Source organism: Lycorma delicatula, chromosome 5 (assembly GCF_047948215.1).
Source record: "Lycorma delicatula isolate Av1 chromosome 5, ASM4794821v1, whole genome shotgun sequence".
Taxonomy (NCBI): Eukaryota; Metazoa; Arthropoda; class Insecta; order Hemiptera; family Fulgoridae; genus Lycorma; species Lycorma delicatula.
Genome location: NC_134459.1, coordinates 12,067,192 through 12,085,892, shown reverse-complemented (window position 1 = coordinate 12,085,892; position 18,701 = coordinate 12,067,192). Strand labels below are relative to the sequence as shown.

Below are 18,701 nucleotides of genomic sequence, written 5' to 3'. Positions count from 1 at the left end.
TCTAAACAAAAAATACTCAGATTGTAGAGGGACACGTCATGGTGCCCTTAGATTTTGACCTTGAAGTTGACTGTTATTTCAAGGTTAACACAATTTTTTCAAATGGAATGACTTGCTTTTGACTCCACCAATGAAAATAGCAAAAAATTTTATATTGAAATATGTGGTCATAATATAACCTAGAAACTTTTTTCAGTGTATTTCATTTTAATTAGCCCAGGTGATTTTCTCATAAACTACACACAGCACAAAAAAATTAACTACAAAAAAGTTATTCAGATTGGAGAGGAACAAATCATCGTGACCTTGGATTTGACCTTGACCTTACTTCAAGGTTAACATTTTTTTCAAATGGAATGACCGATTTTGACTCCACCAATGAAAAGAGTAGAAAATTTTACATTGAAATATGTGGTCACACATATGACCTTAGACCTTTTTGTAGGTCATATGGCTAACCATCAGAGATAGTGTTGTACAGGGAATATTATTATACAGAGATAGTTTTATTACGAGTTACAGATTTTTGAAGGTCATACAATATTCAGGGATATTTATATTCTAGGCCATTTATCCCCCAAACTATGGAAAAAGTTTAAAAAAAAAAAGGGGTTATAAAAAATGACTTTACACTATCGTATAACACTATCTCTGATGAGTAGCAGTATGACCTTCAAAAAAGTTCCAAGGTCATAAGTGTGACCACATATTCCAATGTAAAATTTTCTGCTCATTTCAATGGTAGAGTCAAAAATGGGTCATTTCATTTGAAATAATCATGTTAACCTTGAAATAAAGTAAAGTTTAATGTCAAATCCAAGGCCATCATGAGGTGTTCCCCTCCAATTTGAGTAACGTTTGTTAAGGTAATTTTTTTGTATTGTGTGTAGTTTATGAGAAAATTGCCTGGGGCGATTAAAATGAAACACCCTTTATGTATTACTTATATGTATAAAATGAAATTAATTGATGTAGTTCAAGCTGCAACCATTGCAAATGTATTAAATAAAATTCAAACAAGGACCTAACATAAAAAAAAATTTACATGCTTGTTAATTTTGCCAACATTATTGTCTAGTCTACCAGTAATTAACTGTCGGTAGTATGTTTCTTGACATGATGCTGAATAACATACACAATAATGCCATTGTAGTTATTCAAAGGACAAGTCAATGGATAACATGAAAAGATCATGTCATACTGGTGTGCTCCAAGCTTAAACAACTTCACACAATTGATAATAATTTTCATGGCAATTGTATTTTTTTTCACAGATTATCGTTGACAGAGGCAAATTGTTCATTCTGCTCAACAGCCTTCAACTGACATTTTACAAAGTAAACAGGATCAGAACTGATCACACATTCTTTGAAGATAAGTAAATAGAAGCTTTCTTGGCAGATAGAGCAATTTCACTTTTTTGCACAGATATATTTAAACATGATTAGCACGGGTCTAAAACCAATAGAATGGATGATTAATTCTATATAATATTACGTACACTCTACTATTTTGTTATAGCTGAACATTTTTAAAACAATTTTAAAAAAAAATTAAGAAAAGTCTTTGATTATATGAATAACTAATTATTTTTATTAGAATCAATGCATGTTAATAGTACACAACAACAGCTTGTTCTAATAAGTATCATTAGTTGTAAAAAAAAATATTCATTCAACGGTTATAATGTTTGAAAAGTCCTTTCAGATGTATTTACATGTGAATTCAGAAAGCACATTTACATGTGAATACAGTATACACTTTACTTGAAATATGTGCGAATATAAAAAAGTATGACAGTTATCTTATAATTATATTCTGAATTCCATTCTAAGTTTAAAGATCAGAATTACAAAATAAGTAGACATTTTTGAAGTACTTATTTTATTTAAATGAATTATAGATAGGATACTAAGATGACCCTTTGTAAGAATTACACCCTTTTCTTGTGATTTTTATACTTCTACAACAGTTGAAACATCTAACGGAGTAGTATCATTACAAATAAAAAGATGTGAAAAAAGATTAAAATACCTATAACAGAAGTCACATTCAATATTAACAAAGTTAAATAACAGATTGGGTGCAGCTCCCTCTGAATGATGGAGGTTGAACATCTATGCAGTACATATAACAGGAATATAGGAAGAACATATGCAATATATAGAAAGAACAGGTTTCACAATTCTGCAGTCAGGATGAAATATTACATTTATAGTGGGTGGCCCTCATATAGGCATAGAGTAGAAATAATAATATAGCAAAGAGAGAGAGAGAGAGTGAATGGAGGAGAAAGAGAAAGTGAGTGAGAGAGCAATAACATTGCAGGCCGCCTGGCATTATTCAATCTTAAGTAAGACAATTACAGTATTCCTTACAACTGATAATTTCACAATCCTTGAAAATCTCTGTGATTAACATGCTCAATGCGGACAATGTTACTTTGACGTTGAAATGGCTTCAGCCGTGGGGCTGACGTCATTGTGACATACCTTGTTTATGCTTTTCTTAAGTCACAGGAACACAGGCAGCAATACTGAGAAGCAATGGGTTATGCACTAATGTCTCAACGAAGGATTGAATTACATTTTTACGGTTTAGTTCACATTCTTTTCTTAAATTATTTTTTTTTCTAATTTTTTAAGTTTTTTCTATGCTACTCAAATTTTCTATCTATTTTTGTTAAATTTTTTATTCTATTTTAGTTTTTTTTTTCAATTTTTTTCTACTAGAATTGAATATAAGTTGAATGTAAGAATACTGAGTAAAGTTCTTCATTGAAAACTCAGCCCAGTTGTGACATCAAAAAGAGTAAGTTCATCTTTTGATTGTATTTTTCCTATGATTATTTTAGTATTAATAGCAAAATCTTTGTTTGATTACTGCTTTTAGTAGAAAACAATTTTAATACATAACTTTGTTTTTAATACATAACTATATATAATCACTAGTAATTTATAAAAAATCAGTCGCATAATAGATCTTATTTTACGTCTAACATTTTCATGGCAACATTACTGATTATTTCAACTTCTTTGTTTAGAAATATGAAGATAATTCTAAGCTGCCAGGGCCTTCAGGAATAAATAAAAGAAGCCTGTCCGTTACTACAAAAGAAAGAATCTTTATCGGAAAAAGTGTTTAATTTCCTGATGAATCCAAATATTGAAGATTCTGAAGACAAATTTTCCTCTGACAGCAAAGAAGAGGAAGAAGACAATCAATTTTGTTTAACTATAATATATTTGATTATATTGTAATTATAAAACAAAATGTTTTGTTTGATTATTATAATTAATAATTACTGATTCTGTTAATTGTGTTTTTATTTTATGTGTTACCCAGTATAACAATTTACACTATGTTTTGTCTATAAAGTTCATAATATCTAATACGCTTCTATTACTGTAGATTGTATGGTATAAATAAAATTAATGAAAAGATAAAACAACAATTATTTTGTTTGCTACTTGTCATGTACCAACCCTATGAAAACCTCTATGTAATAGACGTTACATGTTATTACTTCTACGTAATCCATATCATGAAAATTTACATATATATATATAAATAAACAAGCCTATTTTTGATAAATGAGATAAATATTTCCTTATTTATAAATAATAGCAGAGTGTATGGTGGAAGAACGTGTGATATTTGGTTAAAACATGTATTAGGTCTGTATTCTGTGGTGGGCGACGTCACTGTGGCATCTTAAATATTTTGTCGATTTCTGGCCAAAAAAGCATTACTAAATTAAAAAGCAACAAATATTGGCATTGATAAAGGTCTTAAGGATATGAATTAAAGAAAAATCAACCCAATCGATTTTTTGATACCCCGCTAGCAAATGAACCTAACAAATGAACAGAGTGAATTAAAGATAAAATGCCTTTAGCTGAAGGCAAATTAATAAAGTGGTTCAAGTAATCACTAACATTGCATAAAGCTAGGTGTACTTTCACTGTTAGCATTTATTAATGACTAATTAACAGCTGATACTTCTTAAAATTACCAAATAGGTCATAATCTAGTGAATAATCATCTAAATAAGTGATAATAATCATCTAAATAATTTATTAGAAATGGAACAAAAGAAATACTTAATAAATACTGCTAGAAAATAATAGAGTGAAAGAAAGGGACATTATTCAAAACTACAATGTTTACTAATTTGAATGGCTGTTGTATAAAAAAAATGGAAAAGGAGAAGACATATCACATCACAGAATTGGAAGTAATCAAAACTGTATTATATAATAATCTTGATATGTCAGAGATTAATCTTCTGTTCTTTCATATATGTTATCAATCTTACAACTTACTGCATATTTATGTAACAGATTTTCAAGTAGAAAGCATTCACTTGTCAAGTAGGCCACACTTTGATTCAAACTTCGATATTGGCTTACAACAACCACCATAGTACATTATCTCAATCATGCAAACATAAATATTCTGCTCTAAATAAATGACAAATAACAGGAATCACACAACTTCTGAGTACTGCGTTGCTGAAAGCAATGGAAAACTGCAGCTGTTTTTTTCCAAGAAAATGTAGCTCTTTGCATTTTCATATAACAATGAAAGTGCCTTCCTTGGTAAAATATTCTGGAGATAAACTAGATGACTGTTTGGATCTCAGAGTGAAGACTGCTAAGGAAGGGGTCTTCAGAAAATTAAAATATAATATTCTACGAGTAGAACATTAGAAGTCTAAAAAAGGTTAGTAGGTTAAAAAATTTAAAGAGAGAAATGGATAAGTTAAATGTAGATGTAGTAGGAATTAGCAAGGTTCAGTGGGAAGAGGAAAACGACTATTGGTCAAGTGATTTTAGAATAATTAACTCAGCTTCAAATAAAGGGCAGGCAGGAGTAGGTTTCATAATGAACAAGAAGATAGGGAAGAGAGCAAAGTATTTCAAAATGCATAGCAATAGAATCATTGTAATAATCTAGGTTAAAATTTAAATTTTAGGTTAAAATCTAAACCTATGCCAACTATTGTTAATTATATACCTACAAGTACCCATGATGATAATAAGGTAGAGTGAATATATGAAGAAATTGACGAAGCAATTAAACACATAAAAGGAGATGAAAATTTAATAATAGTTGGAGATTGGAATGCAAGCATTGGAAAATGCAAGGAAGAAATATTTTGGGTGAGTACGAGCTGAGCAAAAGGAATGAAAGAGGGGACAGACTTATTTAGTTTTGCACAAAGTATAATTTAGTAATTGCAAACACCCAGTTTAAAAATCATAATAGAAGAATATACACCTGAAAAAAGCCAGGCGATACTGCAAGGTATCAGATAGATTATATCATGGTTAAACAAAGATTTAGAAATCAACTTGTCGATTGCAAAGCTTATCTTGGAGCAGACATTGGTAGTGACCATAATTTAGTGATAATGAAACGTAGATTGGGGTTTAAAAACCTGAGAAAAAGGTGTCAGATGAATCACTGGAATTTAGAGAAGCTTGAGGAAGAGGTGGTAAAGAAGATTTTTGAGGAGAACATTGCAAGAGGTCAGAATAAAAAAGGTAAGGTAGAAAATATAAAAGAAGAACGGGAGAATGTTAAAAAAGAAATTCTTAAATCAGCAGAAGCAAACTTAGGCGGAACAAGGAGAAATAGTAAAAACCCTTGGATATCAGAGGATATATTGCAGCTGATGGAAGAACGTAGAATATACAAGAGTGCTAGTGATGAAAAAAGTAAAAGGAACTATCGACAATTAAGTAATACTATAAATAGGAAGGGAATATTAGCAAAAGAGGAGTGGATTAAAGAAAGGTGTTCATAAGTGGAAAGAGTAATGATCATTGGTAAAATAGACAGAGCATAAAGGAAGTTAAGGAGAATTTTGTGGTACATAAATTAAAATCTAATGCACTAAACAAAGATGGTATATAGATTAATAATATGAAAGAAAATGACAGCAGGTGGGTGAAATTTATTGAAGAGTTAGTTATATGGGGAAAATGAATTAAAAACTGGTGTTATACATGAAGTAAGTCAAAGTGGATGAAAAGGGAGATCTGAATTTAAGAGAGCATTAAAAGATTTGAATGGCAGAAATGCTCCCAGGGCAGACAGGATACCTGCAGAATTACTGTACAGTGCAGCTGAGGAGGCAATAGATAGACTAAACAAACTGGTGTGTAATATTTATGAAAAAGAGGAAGTTCCATCAGACTTCAAAAAGAGTATTACTGTCATGATACCAAAGAAAGCAGGATCAAATAAATGTGAAGAATACAGAACAATTAACTTAACTAGTCATGCATCAAAATCCTAACTAGAATTCTGTACAGAAGAATTGAGAGGAGAATGGAAGAAATGATAGGAGACCAATTTGGTTTCAGGAAAAGTACAGGGACAAGGGAAGCAATTTTAGCACTGAGATTAATAGTAGAAGGAAGATTAAAGAAAAACACACCAACATACTTGGTATTTATAGACTTAGAAAAGGCATTTGATAACGTAGACTGGATAAAAATGTTCAGCAGCATAAAAAAATTAGGGTTCAAATACAGAGATGGAAGAACAATTGCTAACATTTACAGGAATCAAACTGCAACGTAATAATGAAGAACATAAGAAAGCTGTAATAAAAAAAGGGTGTCCGACAAGGATGTTCTCTATCTCCATTGCTTTTAAATCTTTACATAGAACTAGCAGTTAATGTTAAAGAACAATTTAGATCTGGAGTAACAGTGCAAGATGAAAAGATAAAGATGCTATGATTTGCTGAAAATGTAGTAATTCTTGCCTAAGTAAAAAAGATTTAGAAAAAACAATGAATGGCATGGATGAAGTCCTATGCAAGAACTATCACATGAAAATAAATAAGAACAAAACAAAAGTAATGAAATGTAGTAGAAATAATGTAGCTGGAGTACTGAATAGGAAGGGAAAACATTACGGGGGCAGAAGAATTTTGTTATTTGTGAAGCAGAATTACTAAAGATGGAGAAAGCAGGAGTGATATAAAATGCCAAATAGTACAGGTGAAACGAGCTTTCAGTCAGAAATATAACATTTCAGCTTACATTTTTGAAAGTATATGTTTGGAGTGTAGCTTTGTATGGAAGTGAAACCTGGATGATCAGAGTATCTGAGAAGAAAAGATTAAACGCATTTGAAATGTGTGGTACAGGAGAATGTTAAAAATCAAATGGGTGGATAAAGTGACAAATAAAGAGGTGTGGCAGCAAACTGATGAAGAAAGAAGCATTTGGAAAAATATATTTAAAAGAAGAGACAGACTTATAGGCTACATGTTAAGGCATCCTGGAATAATCACTTTGATGTTGGAGGGACATGTAGATGGGAAATATTGTGCAGGCAGGCAACATTTGGAATATGTAAAACAAATTTTTAGGGATATAGGATGTAGGAGATATATCGTAATGAAACGACTGGTATTAGATAGGGAATCTTGGAGAGCTGCATCAAACCAGTCAAATGGCTGAAGACAAAAAAAAATGTACAAGAGGTAGTTATATAAATTGTAATGTTTTGAATTTAAAAATATGAAGATAAAATATTTCATTAAAAATAAATACATAATATTAATTTAATCAAAATGTTACTACAAAAGTACCTGGTTATTGGCTAATGCTTGTTGCACAGTTGCAATACATTGATCTAATCTGTTTTGCTGGGCTAAAGTTAAGAGCGGTGATGAGTAGTACTGACCAGAATTAGTAGACATATTATTCTGCTGTAACAACAGCCCATTAGTTTTACTGGTATTGATTATTGGTGACATTACTTTGTCAAACTCAGTCATGCACTGTGATAACTCTACTAGTAATCTGAAAATTTAGTTACAATAAACATATGTTATTGCTACGCATAATACTTCAGTATTTTCATAAATCAAAATGTATTAACTAGCAATAAAAATAACAGTACAAGAAGTAGAAGAAAGCAAATGTATTACTTAAAATTATTATATGACAAAAAAATTATTTTTGTTTAAAGTATTCTCTTGTGCTGTTCTTTTTTATTTTAATTTATTCTGACATTTTTGGTAAGATCTTTTGGAAATTGACAAGGGAAGTTCATTGAAATATTTTACAAAATTTTAAAGTTTTATTTATATTTTCAATAAATACATTCAGTCCTTCACAAGGGAAACACTTTTTGAAAATACAGGGGAAATTAAAAATATAAACGAAAGCAACAATCAATACTAGTATCATAAATATGAATACTTTGTGGAAGGTGCAATATTAAAGATACATCTTACTCTTTATATTAAGTGTCAGAAGAGTAGAGTAATTAAGATGCTGTTATTTCATATAGAATGTCAACAGACAAGGCCTATATATATATATATATATATATATAATAATCAAATTTTAACTTTGTAGTTGTGTAGGAGAATCACTGGCATCATTAAGCCAACACAGTTGTTGAAGATTCTAATTAACTACACATTCCAGACAGGTGGAACTTGATGGTAACACAACTACATTAACACATCTTTCCTATACCAGGGCAATAGCTATTATGATAACAACTGTGTCCGACAAATAAAAGAGGTGTCCGACATCCTAAAGACTTCTGCATCATATAACTCACTTTGTTTATCAAGTGTAATTTTGTTATCACAGTATTCAAAGAAACTCCTGTAAATTCATTCATAGTAATTCTTATAACTTTTATTCACGAACCCTTTTAAAATTCTGCTAGTAACTTTGTAATTTGACTTACTTCCTGCTATGCTACTGTGTTTCACTTATTTATTATACTCCTAACTGTAAAATATGAGTATACCGTTTCAACTACCTCCAAAATTAAACTTATTTATGTATCTCTTTTATTGTCTTCCATATTGCTCATGGTCTGCCTCTTTCTTTCATATCATATGGATTCCAATTCATACTCTTCTTTTTAACATCTACGAGGTCTGTTCAGAAATTAAATGAACATTTTTAATTATGCACCAACAGAGATATTTAGTGGCATGCAGTTGGCAGCACTGGGTTCAGCATAACCTTGTCTGTATGTTCTTGGATTTTTGATATCTCATTTAGTTTTCAAGTAATTGTTATTTGAATGTAACATGATAAAGTGTTAGTAGTGATTTTTGTAATGTGTGATTTTCAGGAGCAACGATATAACATAAAATTTTGCATGAAACGAGAAAACTTTCACAGAAATACTTCAACATTTGAAACAAGCTTATGGAGATGATACTCTGTATCGTACGCAATGTTACAGATGGTTTTCACGATTTAAAAATGGTCATCAGTCAATTGAAGATGACCCTCAACCAGGAAGGCATTTGACTTCAACTGATTACATCCACATTCAGAAGATCAACGATCTGCCTGTGTACAAATCGCCAATTGGTTGTCACAGAACTTGTAGAAGGGGTTAGCATCTCAATTGGATCATGCCATGATATTTTGACTGAAAAACTGAACGTGCATCGAGTTGCACCAAAGTTTGTTCCTCGTTTGATAACCGAACAGCAGAAAGAACATCAAGTGGATGTTTGTTGGCAATTTCTTAAACAAGCCGATGATGATGAAACAATCATGCAAATGATCATAACAGGAGACAAAAGTTGGATTTATGGCTATGATATTGAGACAACAGTAGAATCATCAAAAAATCGCAATTACAAAAATCGCTACTAACACTTAGACACATTGCACTCAAATAACAACACAAAAACTAAACGAGAAATCAACAAACAAAGAACATATGGTTACTGAGGAGATTATGCAGAACACAATGCTGTAAACTACACTTTACTAAATATCTCTGTTGGCATGTAATTAGAAATGTTCGGTTATTTTCTGAACAGACCTCGTATGTCAAGAGTGTCAAACAAGTGGCCCATTAGCTGAATTTGACCTATCAAGGTTATTTGTGCAGTTCTCAACATATAATGATTTAACCATTATTACAAAATGACATGATGCAGCCTGTGGTATACATTTTTTAGTCCCTGACTTAATTTGAGCTTGATTTTGCTTATCTATGGTCTTTCAAAGGGTATACCCATCGAATTCTGTTTGTTATCAAATTTGCATCTCAATCTTTTTATTTGCCATAATCAGTATCTCTTTTTTAACCATCTAACTGTCAAGATCTTTCTATATCTTTTTAACGTCTCAATATGTACCTGGTACTTTTATACTGTCTTCAACCCCCATATGACACTGGAACTGAAAATGTTCAACTTGTTTTAGTACCACATGCTTACACAATTTCATTTATTAATTGAACAAATCTGGTATTAGCCTTCTCATTCTACTTTGTACATCTATATGATTACCACGATTTATCACAGAACTATGTAAATAAGTAACTCAACCTCCTCCACATGGCCTATTGGCTTATCAGAGTATTTCTCCATTTCTTGCCTTTATATATGTAGATATAGTTTTAACTAATCCTTAGTCCTTATTACTGGGAATTTTAATCTACATCAATTAATCACTTACTTATATCAGAAAATCTATATAGTAACAAACATAATTATCAGCAAAATCTAAGTCTAAAATGACAAAAAAAAAGATACTGGTTGAGTTTATAAATCAGTGTGAATCATCTGGTACATTTTACTTGAAAAATCAGTCGTAACAGTGTACTTCAACACATTAGTTTCTTATGAATCTTATTTTTTATTGAAAGCCTTGATGTCAATGATTAGCCATAATTTTTAAAATCAGTTTCAGTACAATTAATTTGAAAATCACTACTTCCAATAATTAAGACTTTCTACACTATAAAGCATAACAATTTAACTTTATTTCTGATTTTATAGCACAAGTAAAAATTCTTTCCAAATATAAAATGTTAAAATTTTTATTATACTTATGTCATGAAAAACATAAAAACTAAGAAAGAAATATGGAAATGTAGAGTTTACAGGTAACAAGTATGTAAATGTTTTCATCAGAACTAGATTCACATAGATTCAAGTAACAGTTCAGATATTTCATATTAAAGTCTGCCATTTGTTTCACTTAAATATTACATTAAAAATAAGATGGTGCATTACATCACTTCAACAGAGAAAAAAGAGAATTCTTAAATGCTCAATTTTCAGAAAAATTGTTTAGTCAAAGATCAGTGGAATGGCCAGTACGATCTCCGGACCTTTTATTGGCCACAGACTTTTTATTGTGAGATTGTTAAAGTCCATTGTTTACAAAACCCTTATATAACAAGATACTGAAGATCTGAATCACAAGATATCATTGCATGAATATCAATCCCTTACTCTTGATATGCTTGCAAATTTAAGGAAAGCACTTCAATGTAGAACATACTACTGCCTACAGGTTAGAGAATTTTATTTTGAGCACCTGTGTTCCTAATAGTATTATTTCTAACAAACTAAGAAAAACTTTCAATCTTTTTAACATTAGCTTTAAAATGGATAAAATGGTATTCATTTCAGAAAAAAAGTAATTTTTATTTTTACCTAATTATTGTTAAGTCAAAATCTAGGTAATGAAAATGAATAAATAGCACTATCAGTCAATGGCCTTTTTAATGGCTAATATCTTGTAAACTGACAGACATCAGTGCGCAGTTTCTTCTGTATATTTCTATGTTAAATTTTACTCTGAAATGATTTGTCACAAAACCATGGCACCATTTGAAAAATTGAAGTTAAATCCAATTGCAGCTAAAATTTTAGAATAGGTTAAAAAAAAAAATTACGGCCAAAATGGATATGACATGGTCAGGATTCCCATAATTAACAATTATAGAAAAAAGATTAAGAGATAATTTACTTTATATACACCCTGTGTGTTTGTGTATGTGTGTGTATGTGTGCATGTGTATTATTATTATTATGTCCACACAGGATCACTTTAGTTAGTCCATTATCCATGTCTGTTCGATAGGATTGTTTGGGCCTTGTGGTCCTCCCAGTACTTTTTCATACATTCTGATCTTTGTGCTCTTTCTAGTGTTGAAAGTGTTCTTGTTATGTTTTTTTTTAATGAGTGTGAAGCAAGTATTTTTTTCTTGATTTTCTTGTTTATTTTATTTGTGGTGTTTTCTGGTGTAAGGCTAATCTCCTTTAGATCCTCTCTTATTTCTCTGATCCATCTGCATCCTGTCTTGGTGCTTTTGAGAAGAGATTACATTGTATTAGCAAGTCTTGAATCTTGCATCCTCATGATATTTTCAAAGAATCCTAGTCTCCTCTTACCCATGATATCAGTGATGGGTTCTAACCCTTTGTACATGACTATGGTGGGCACAATCCACCACTGCCCATCTTTTTGGTAATTTTTATTGATGCATGTTCTGCCACTTCTTTTGATTTTCAGGAGTCTGTTTTTGATTGTTTATTCAAGTGGAAGAGTACTTCTGTTGCACAAGTGGCTTCTGGTTTTATAACTGTGTTGTAGTCTTATTTTTGTATTTATTGATAGATATTTTTTATTGTAAGTGTACAAGGTTAATTTCTGAGCTTTAGCTAGTTTGTTTCCTCTTATTTGGATCAAGGTTTTTCATTTAGTTGTTTGTTATTATTTCTCAGAGGTATTTAAATAGGGCTACTATTTTGATTTTATTACCGTTTACAATTACTTCTTTTAATCTTGCTGGTTTTTTGGACATAATTTCTGTTTTTTTTTTTTAAATTATATTTTGACACCAATTTTATTTGCAATCCTTTGAAGTTCTAATATCTGTGATTTAGCTTCATCAATGTCATTTGCTAGCAGTGTCAAGTTGTCAGCAAAACCACAACAGTTTGTTTTGATTTTTCGGCCTATTTTTACTTTTGGGGGGCATTTTTTGAGCCATTCCCTCATTACCATTTCTACAGTACAGTTGAATAATAGTGGTGAGAGCTTATCGCCTTGGTACAGTCCTGTTTTGATCTCAAATGGTTCCAAGAGCTTCCCTCTGAATTTTACCTTCGGCTCAGTGTTATCACATTTGTTAATTTGGTATATGGTTCGATGTGTCTTAGAATTTTTAGTAAGGATTTTCTGTGGCTGTAGTCATATGCTTTCTTGAAATCTACAGATGTTATCATCATGTCCCTGTAATTCATTATTAGCTTGAGACTCATGATCTGGTCTGAATAGCTACTCCAGGGTCTGAAACCTCCTTGGTATCCACCTAGTTCTTTCTTGAGTTGTGAACTGATCCTGTCTAAGATGATTCTTGAAAGAATTTTTATATTGTGTCTAGGAGTGAGATTCCCCTGTAATTTTTAGGGTCTGTTTTGTCTCCTTTTTTGTGGAGCAGGATGGATGAGGGCTGTCGTCCAGTGTTTTGGTAGTTCTTCTTTGATTCAGATGTTAATAAAGGGCAATTTTTGTTGCTCTTCCTGCATTTTTCCAGATCTCTACAGAAGTTTGATCTTCTCTTGCTGCTTTGTAATTCTTCATCTCACCCAGTGCTTGGTATACTTCTTTTATTGTGGGAGGGTTGATGTTTTCTGGTGGTGTTATTACTGGGGTGTTGGTGTTAAAGTTTAGGAGTTCTGTCGATTTTTTGCAATTTAGGAGTTTGCTGAAATATTTAGCTAGGATTTTCGCATTGTCTTTATTGTTATGGGCCAGTTTACAGTTTTCACTCTTTATTAATAGGGATTTTTGGAGTTAATTTTTAAAGGTTTTGTAGTGGTCTTCAACTGTGTTTTATTGAATTCTTCTTCTATTGAGACTTCAGTATGTGTGTGTATGTGTGTTTGTATGGTATATATACATATAAATAAAACATGTGATATATATATTTATATATATAAAATAGTCTCAATGCAACAATATACTGGGTTCTAGAAATTTCTAAATAAAAAAACTGCATAAAACCTTAAGCTTCACAACAAAGTTCTTTACATTAATAATAAAATAATATTAATATTATGGACATCTTGAGTTGTTACAATCTCAACTTAGAATCAAATGAAGTAAATAATCACATTCACAAGTCAAAAACCCTAGATCTTACCATTACAAAGAAATAGAAAACCTACTATCAGAATAAAAAGATTTTGGATTAACACAGATAAATATAAATCAGACATACGCTGTTGAAAGTAATGAAATACACTCATTTTATCATAGATACACTATACATCCCATTCATTTATTAGGTTACTTATAAATCTGTTAATATCAAATGAAATATATAAATCACCTGTGATCACTACCAAGACGACTAATCAACCGAAGTACTTGCAGTTTTACTTCAGCAGATGCAGTAAAAAGAGTAGCTGCAAGTCTTAATTTCAATTTCTTATGTTGTAAAATTTCACAAAATAATGCACTCCAATTATCATCAATCAGTGATAATGTTGAGATTAATGATAAACCCTAAAAAGAAAAAAATATATATATGTATTTAATTAAAATAATACAAATTTCAAATAATGATAAACAATCAAAATTTTTGCGAATAAACAATGCTCTATCAGATCTTTGATTTACTGGAATAAAGCCAGTATTCTTATCAATAAAAAGTATACGTATGCTGATCTCCATTAACATTTTATTAGTTTTCTTGAATGGAAAATTCAGAAATGCTATCACTATAACAACAGACTAAAATGCCACTTTCAAAAATGTACCAGGTGAACAAAAAAGAATATCTGAGTTTTAATTTGTTAGAATATCTCTTTGATGAGGTGTACTGTGTTGATTAAAGGTAAGTATCAAAGAGAAAATGGAGAGTTTTATTTGGGATGCATGGCTATAGATTAATTTCCTATCTTTCCTCTTGACAGTGACACTACTAAACAGAAAAACGTCTGTGTTTTGCAGTTTGGTAAATGTGAATCTGTAGCTAAAGTTCAATGAACATTCTGCTGAGGGTTTGATTCTGATTCTCTCAGTGACATTAATATTTGTTGATGGCATAATCAGATTGAAACATCTGATAGAGTACGGGATGGCCGAGGGTGTCTGAAGAAAATATTGAACTTGTACCTAAAAAATCTGTTACGAAGGTTGGCTGCAAATTAACAATGCCAATGTGGAATGTATTAAGGAATTATTTACATACACACACACATACAGTTTAGAGCTGTTACAGGCTATGAAGCCTACTGATTACACTGTGTATGCTGACTTTTTGATTGTGAACATGAAGATGATGATTTTCTTGATCATATTTAGTAACGAGCCCACTTTCTCACTACTGTATGAATGACAGGGCTTGTTTGCTATTATCTCAAAGATCACCTTCTGAAATGTGATTTTTTCCTTTGGAGTAAAAGACCTTTTGTATATGTCTCCACTATTACTTGATTCATGGAATAGGACTGAAACAATTGTTGCTTTCATTGCTCAGGAAGATTATGGATGAACTCTCCTATCAGTTGGATATGTGCCACAAGATGAAAGGTGCTCACAATGAACACTTGTAGGGAAAATCTGTAAAACAGTTACTCTTATATTTTATTTATGATTTGTAACTATATCAAAGTTAAGAGATATTCAACAGATCTAAAAGATAGATATTCTTTCGTATGCTACATTTAAACATCATTGAAAACCATTTACTTTAATATTTGGAAGGTCCCATTAAAAGTATTTACTAATGATTTCTGCATACACGAGAGTTATTCAACAGTTTAACAGACAGATATAGGAATAGAAAAAATGGTTTATTAAATAAATACAACTTTTTTGTCTACTTTTCCCTGTTCCCCAACAACTTATCTGCTCTTGTCCCATCTTTTTATAAGTCTTCTTATACCCTCAGTAAAGAATTCTTTACATTGATCTCAAAGTCAGTTTTGTAGTTTTTTCTTTTCTCTGAAGAAGCATGCCTTTCCTCTGCCATCCCAGACATTTCCTCTTCAATGCGAGCTTGACTTTGTTCTCAATCATGACTGACTAGTATAGGCTGTTGACAGAGCGTTGCTCCTCTAAATAATCACAGAAAATCAACCATGAGCACTTCATTGGATCACAGAACACTGTTCTTCAAAAGAACTTTCTTGAAGTGGACAAGCCTTCATAACTAAGACTTTAAAGATTATGTTTATGTAAATATTAATCGAACAGCTGACTACGCACAAGATTGCCAACTAACACTATAAAAGTTTCAATTGCCTGCATTAAGCATTTCCTTCACTAAAAACGTTTTTTTAATTACTGAATGATCCTCATAGTAGAAAAGAACTAATATATGAAGCTAACACCAGTTCTATGATACAAAAAAGTCTTCCTGTAATCATTTCTAAGTCTACTAATTTTTGCATATTCAAATTTATTTAAATACAATAACTAATTTGTATATATATATATATATATATATTTATTCTCAAGAACAGCTGTAAAAGAAATATTTTGTGTTAAATTAAAATCAAATCTTTTTTTACTGATATTAATTACTACTGAAATTTGTAATTTCAGGCTTATTCATTTGAAATGTTTATAGTCAGTCATTATGTATACACCCACACAACATTTTGGATCTTTCTAGTGGATAAAAATCAACATCATGACTAAATTCTAATTTTCCTATTCAGAATTTTATACCTTTTTTATGCGTAAGATCAACCAATTAAAATATATACAAAACTTTTATTTTTTTTCTTAAATTAAGATATTATTAATACAATTATAAAAATTATTTATGCATTGAAAATACAGAGTAATCAGAAATTCACTGTGCAGTATGCTTTAGAATTATGCGGTGTACTTTACTCTTCCAGCACTAGGTTGGTTGCCCTGTGGATTTATTGGATGTTGCTCAGTAGTAAACCAAGACATCAGTTATTGAGTTGTGTTTGAACATGCTTCATTTCATTTCATGTTGTTTTATTCATGAAATCAATAGTTGTGAAAAACATAATGGCTCTTTTAGTAGAGGAACACATTTTTTTTGTTGAACATATCTTTCATGAAGGTGACAAGTATACTGATTTAATGAAGCATAAGTTTTAAGCATAAGCATGATACTCCTGTTCCTCACTGCAATGCAGTTTGAACTCTTACTGAAAAATTTCAGGTAATAGGCTATGCTGAAGATGTTGATTGAAGTAGAAGACCACCTAAACTAAACTAACAGAAGCTGCTTGAGATTTCAGGTGCTATGGCTGAAAGTCCATCAAAGTCAACGAAGGAAGTGAATAAAAGTCAGTAATTACTGTTTCAAATATGATAAATACTGATTAATTGTAACAATTACTTAGAATTAGGAAAATAATATTTTACTATTTACTACTGATAAGTAATAATTGAAAGGAATCAGTATTTTTATGTACTAAATTATGTTTAGTACTTATGGGTAAAATGATTCTTTATTAATGAAAATAATTTGGTTTATTGCACAAATATTGATGAGCTTATGTTGCACTTGGAACAAGTTTATAAATCTGAAGACTGGCGCCTTTTCATATATTCGTCCAAGTATAGTTTAAAAGTGGTTTCTACTACACAATGGTAACAAATATCCTTCGATACCAATCACTTTTGGTATTAATTTGAAGAGACATACGATGTGATGAAAGATGTTCTTGAAAAAATAAATGATAAAAAACATATCTGGAACATATATGGTGATTTGAAAGTTATAGCTATTTTGTTAGACTTGCAGTTAGGCTATACTAACTACATGTGTTTTCTTTGTAAATGAGACAGCCGAGCTAGGGATAAACATTATGTTACCAAAGAGTGGAAGAAATGAGACAAGTTAACTCCAAATGCGAAAAATATTTATTCATGAGTTGAACTCAAAAAAATATTTTTACCCCCTCTCCATAACAAGCTATGACTAATGAAAAATTCTGTAAAAGCAATGAAGGATAGTCCTGGATTTTTGCAATTCCCGAATGTAAGTGAAGGAAAAATTAAACAAGAAATATTTGTTGGTCCTCAAATAAGAGAGTTGGTCAAAGATGACGTATTTAACTCTATGTTAAATAATGCAGAAAGTGCAGCTTGGGCTTCATCTAACGATGTTTCCAAAAGTTTTCTCTGCGAACAAAAATCTGAAAATTACCATAATATTGTAAATCAACTTCTTACTTCATACAGAGCTATGGAATATAATAAGTCTTTGAAAATACATTTCTTCCACTCATATCTGGATTTTTTCCGGACAACCTCAGAGAAGTAAGTAACGAACACAGTGAACGTTTCCACCAAGACATTTCAGTGATGGAAAGCTGCTATAATAGGAAATGGAATACTAACATACCAACTGATTACTGTTGGACATTAATTTGGGATGTACCTGAGGCTATTTATAAAAAAAAGCATCAGCAAAATCATTCTAACACAGGTATGACCATGCAAAATTATAAATTTTACATATTTTAACTATATTTTCCCTTAATTTTTTTTAAGCGTAATTTATTAAAAACTAAGGGTGATAGAAAAATTGTATTTACAGATATGTAATGTACGCAAAAAAGCAATTCAAGAAATGGTATCATACTTAGAGAAACATTAAACAATTTTTTTTTGTCTATCAGTGTTATTTTATTACAATAATATAAATAAAACTTACGTGAAGATGAAGTGCTGAGCTTGATTCATCAAACAGATTGTCATTTTCTGGTGAATTAGGTGAAAGCATTTGCAAAAAATAATTTTTCATCATCTAAAATAATAAAAGTTCAATAAAAAAAAAACTTTTTAATAATGCAAAAAAAACATTTAATTACATGTTTACTATTTTTTAACTGATTTAATTTAATAACAAGCTGCATCAAGTAGCAATTTCAAGGTTTTGTT

At 30.8% G+C, this 18,701-nt stretch overlaps 1 protein-coding gene across 1 annotated transcript in view; it reads right to left on the bottom strand.

The window, feature by feature from the left end:
- Positions 1-18,701, bottom strand: part of LOC142324723 (uncharacterized) — a 79,943-nt gene that overhangs the window by 21,402 nt on the left and 39,840 nt on the right. The window contains exons 8-10 of the mRNA XM_075365641.1: positions 18,475-18,567; positions 14,152-14,327; positions 7,616-7,829 (exon numbers count right to left, since the gene is read on the bottom strand). Of these exons, the coding sequence (XP_075221756.1) occupies positions 7,616-7,829; positions 14,152-14,327; positions 18,475-18,567 (483 nt within the window). The remainder of the gene's footprint in view (positions 1-7,615; positions 7,830-14,151; positions 14,328-18,474; positions 18,568-18,701) is intronic.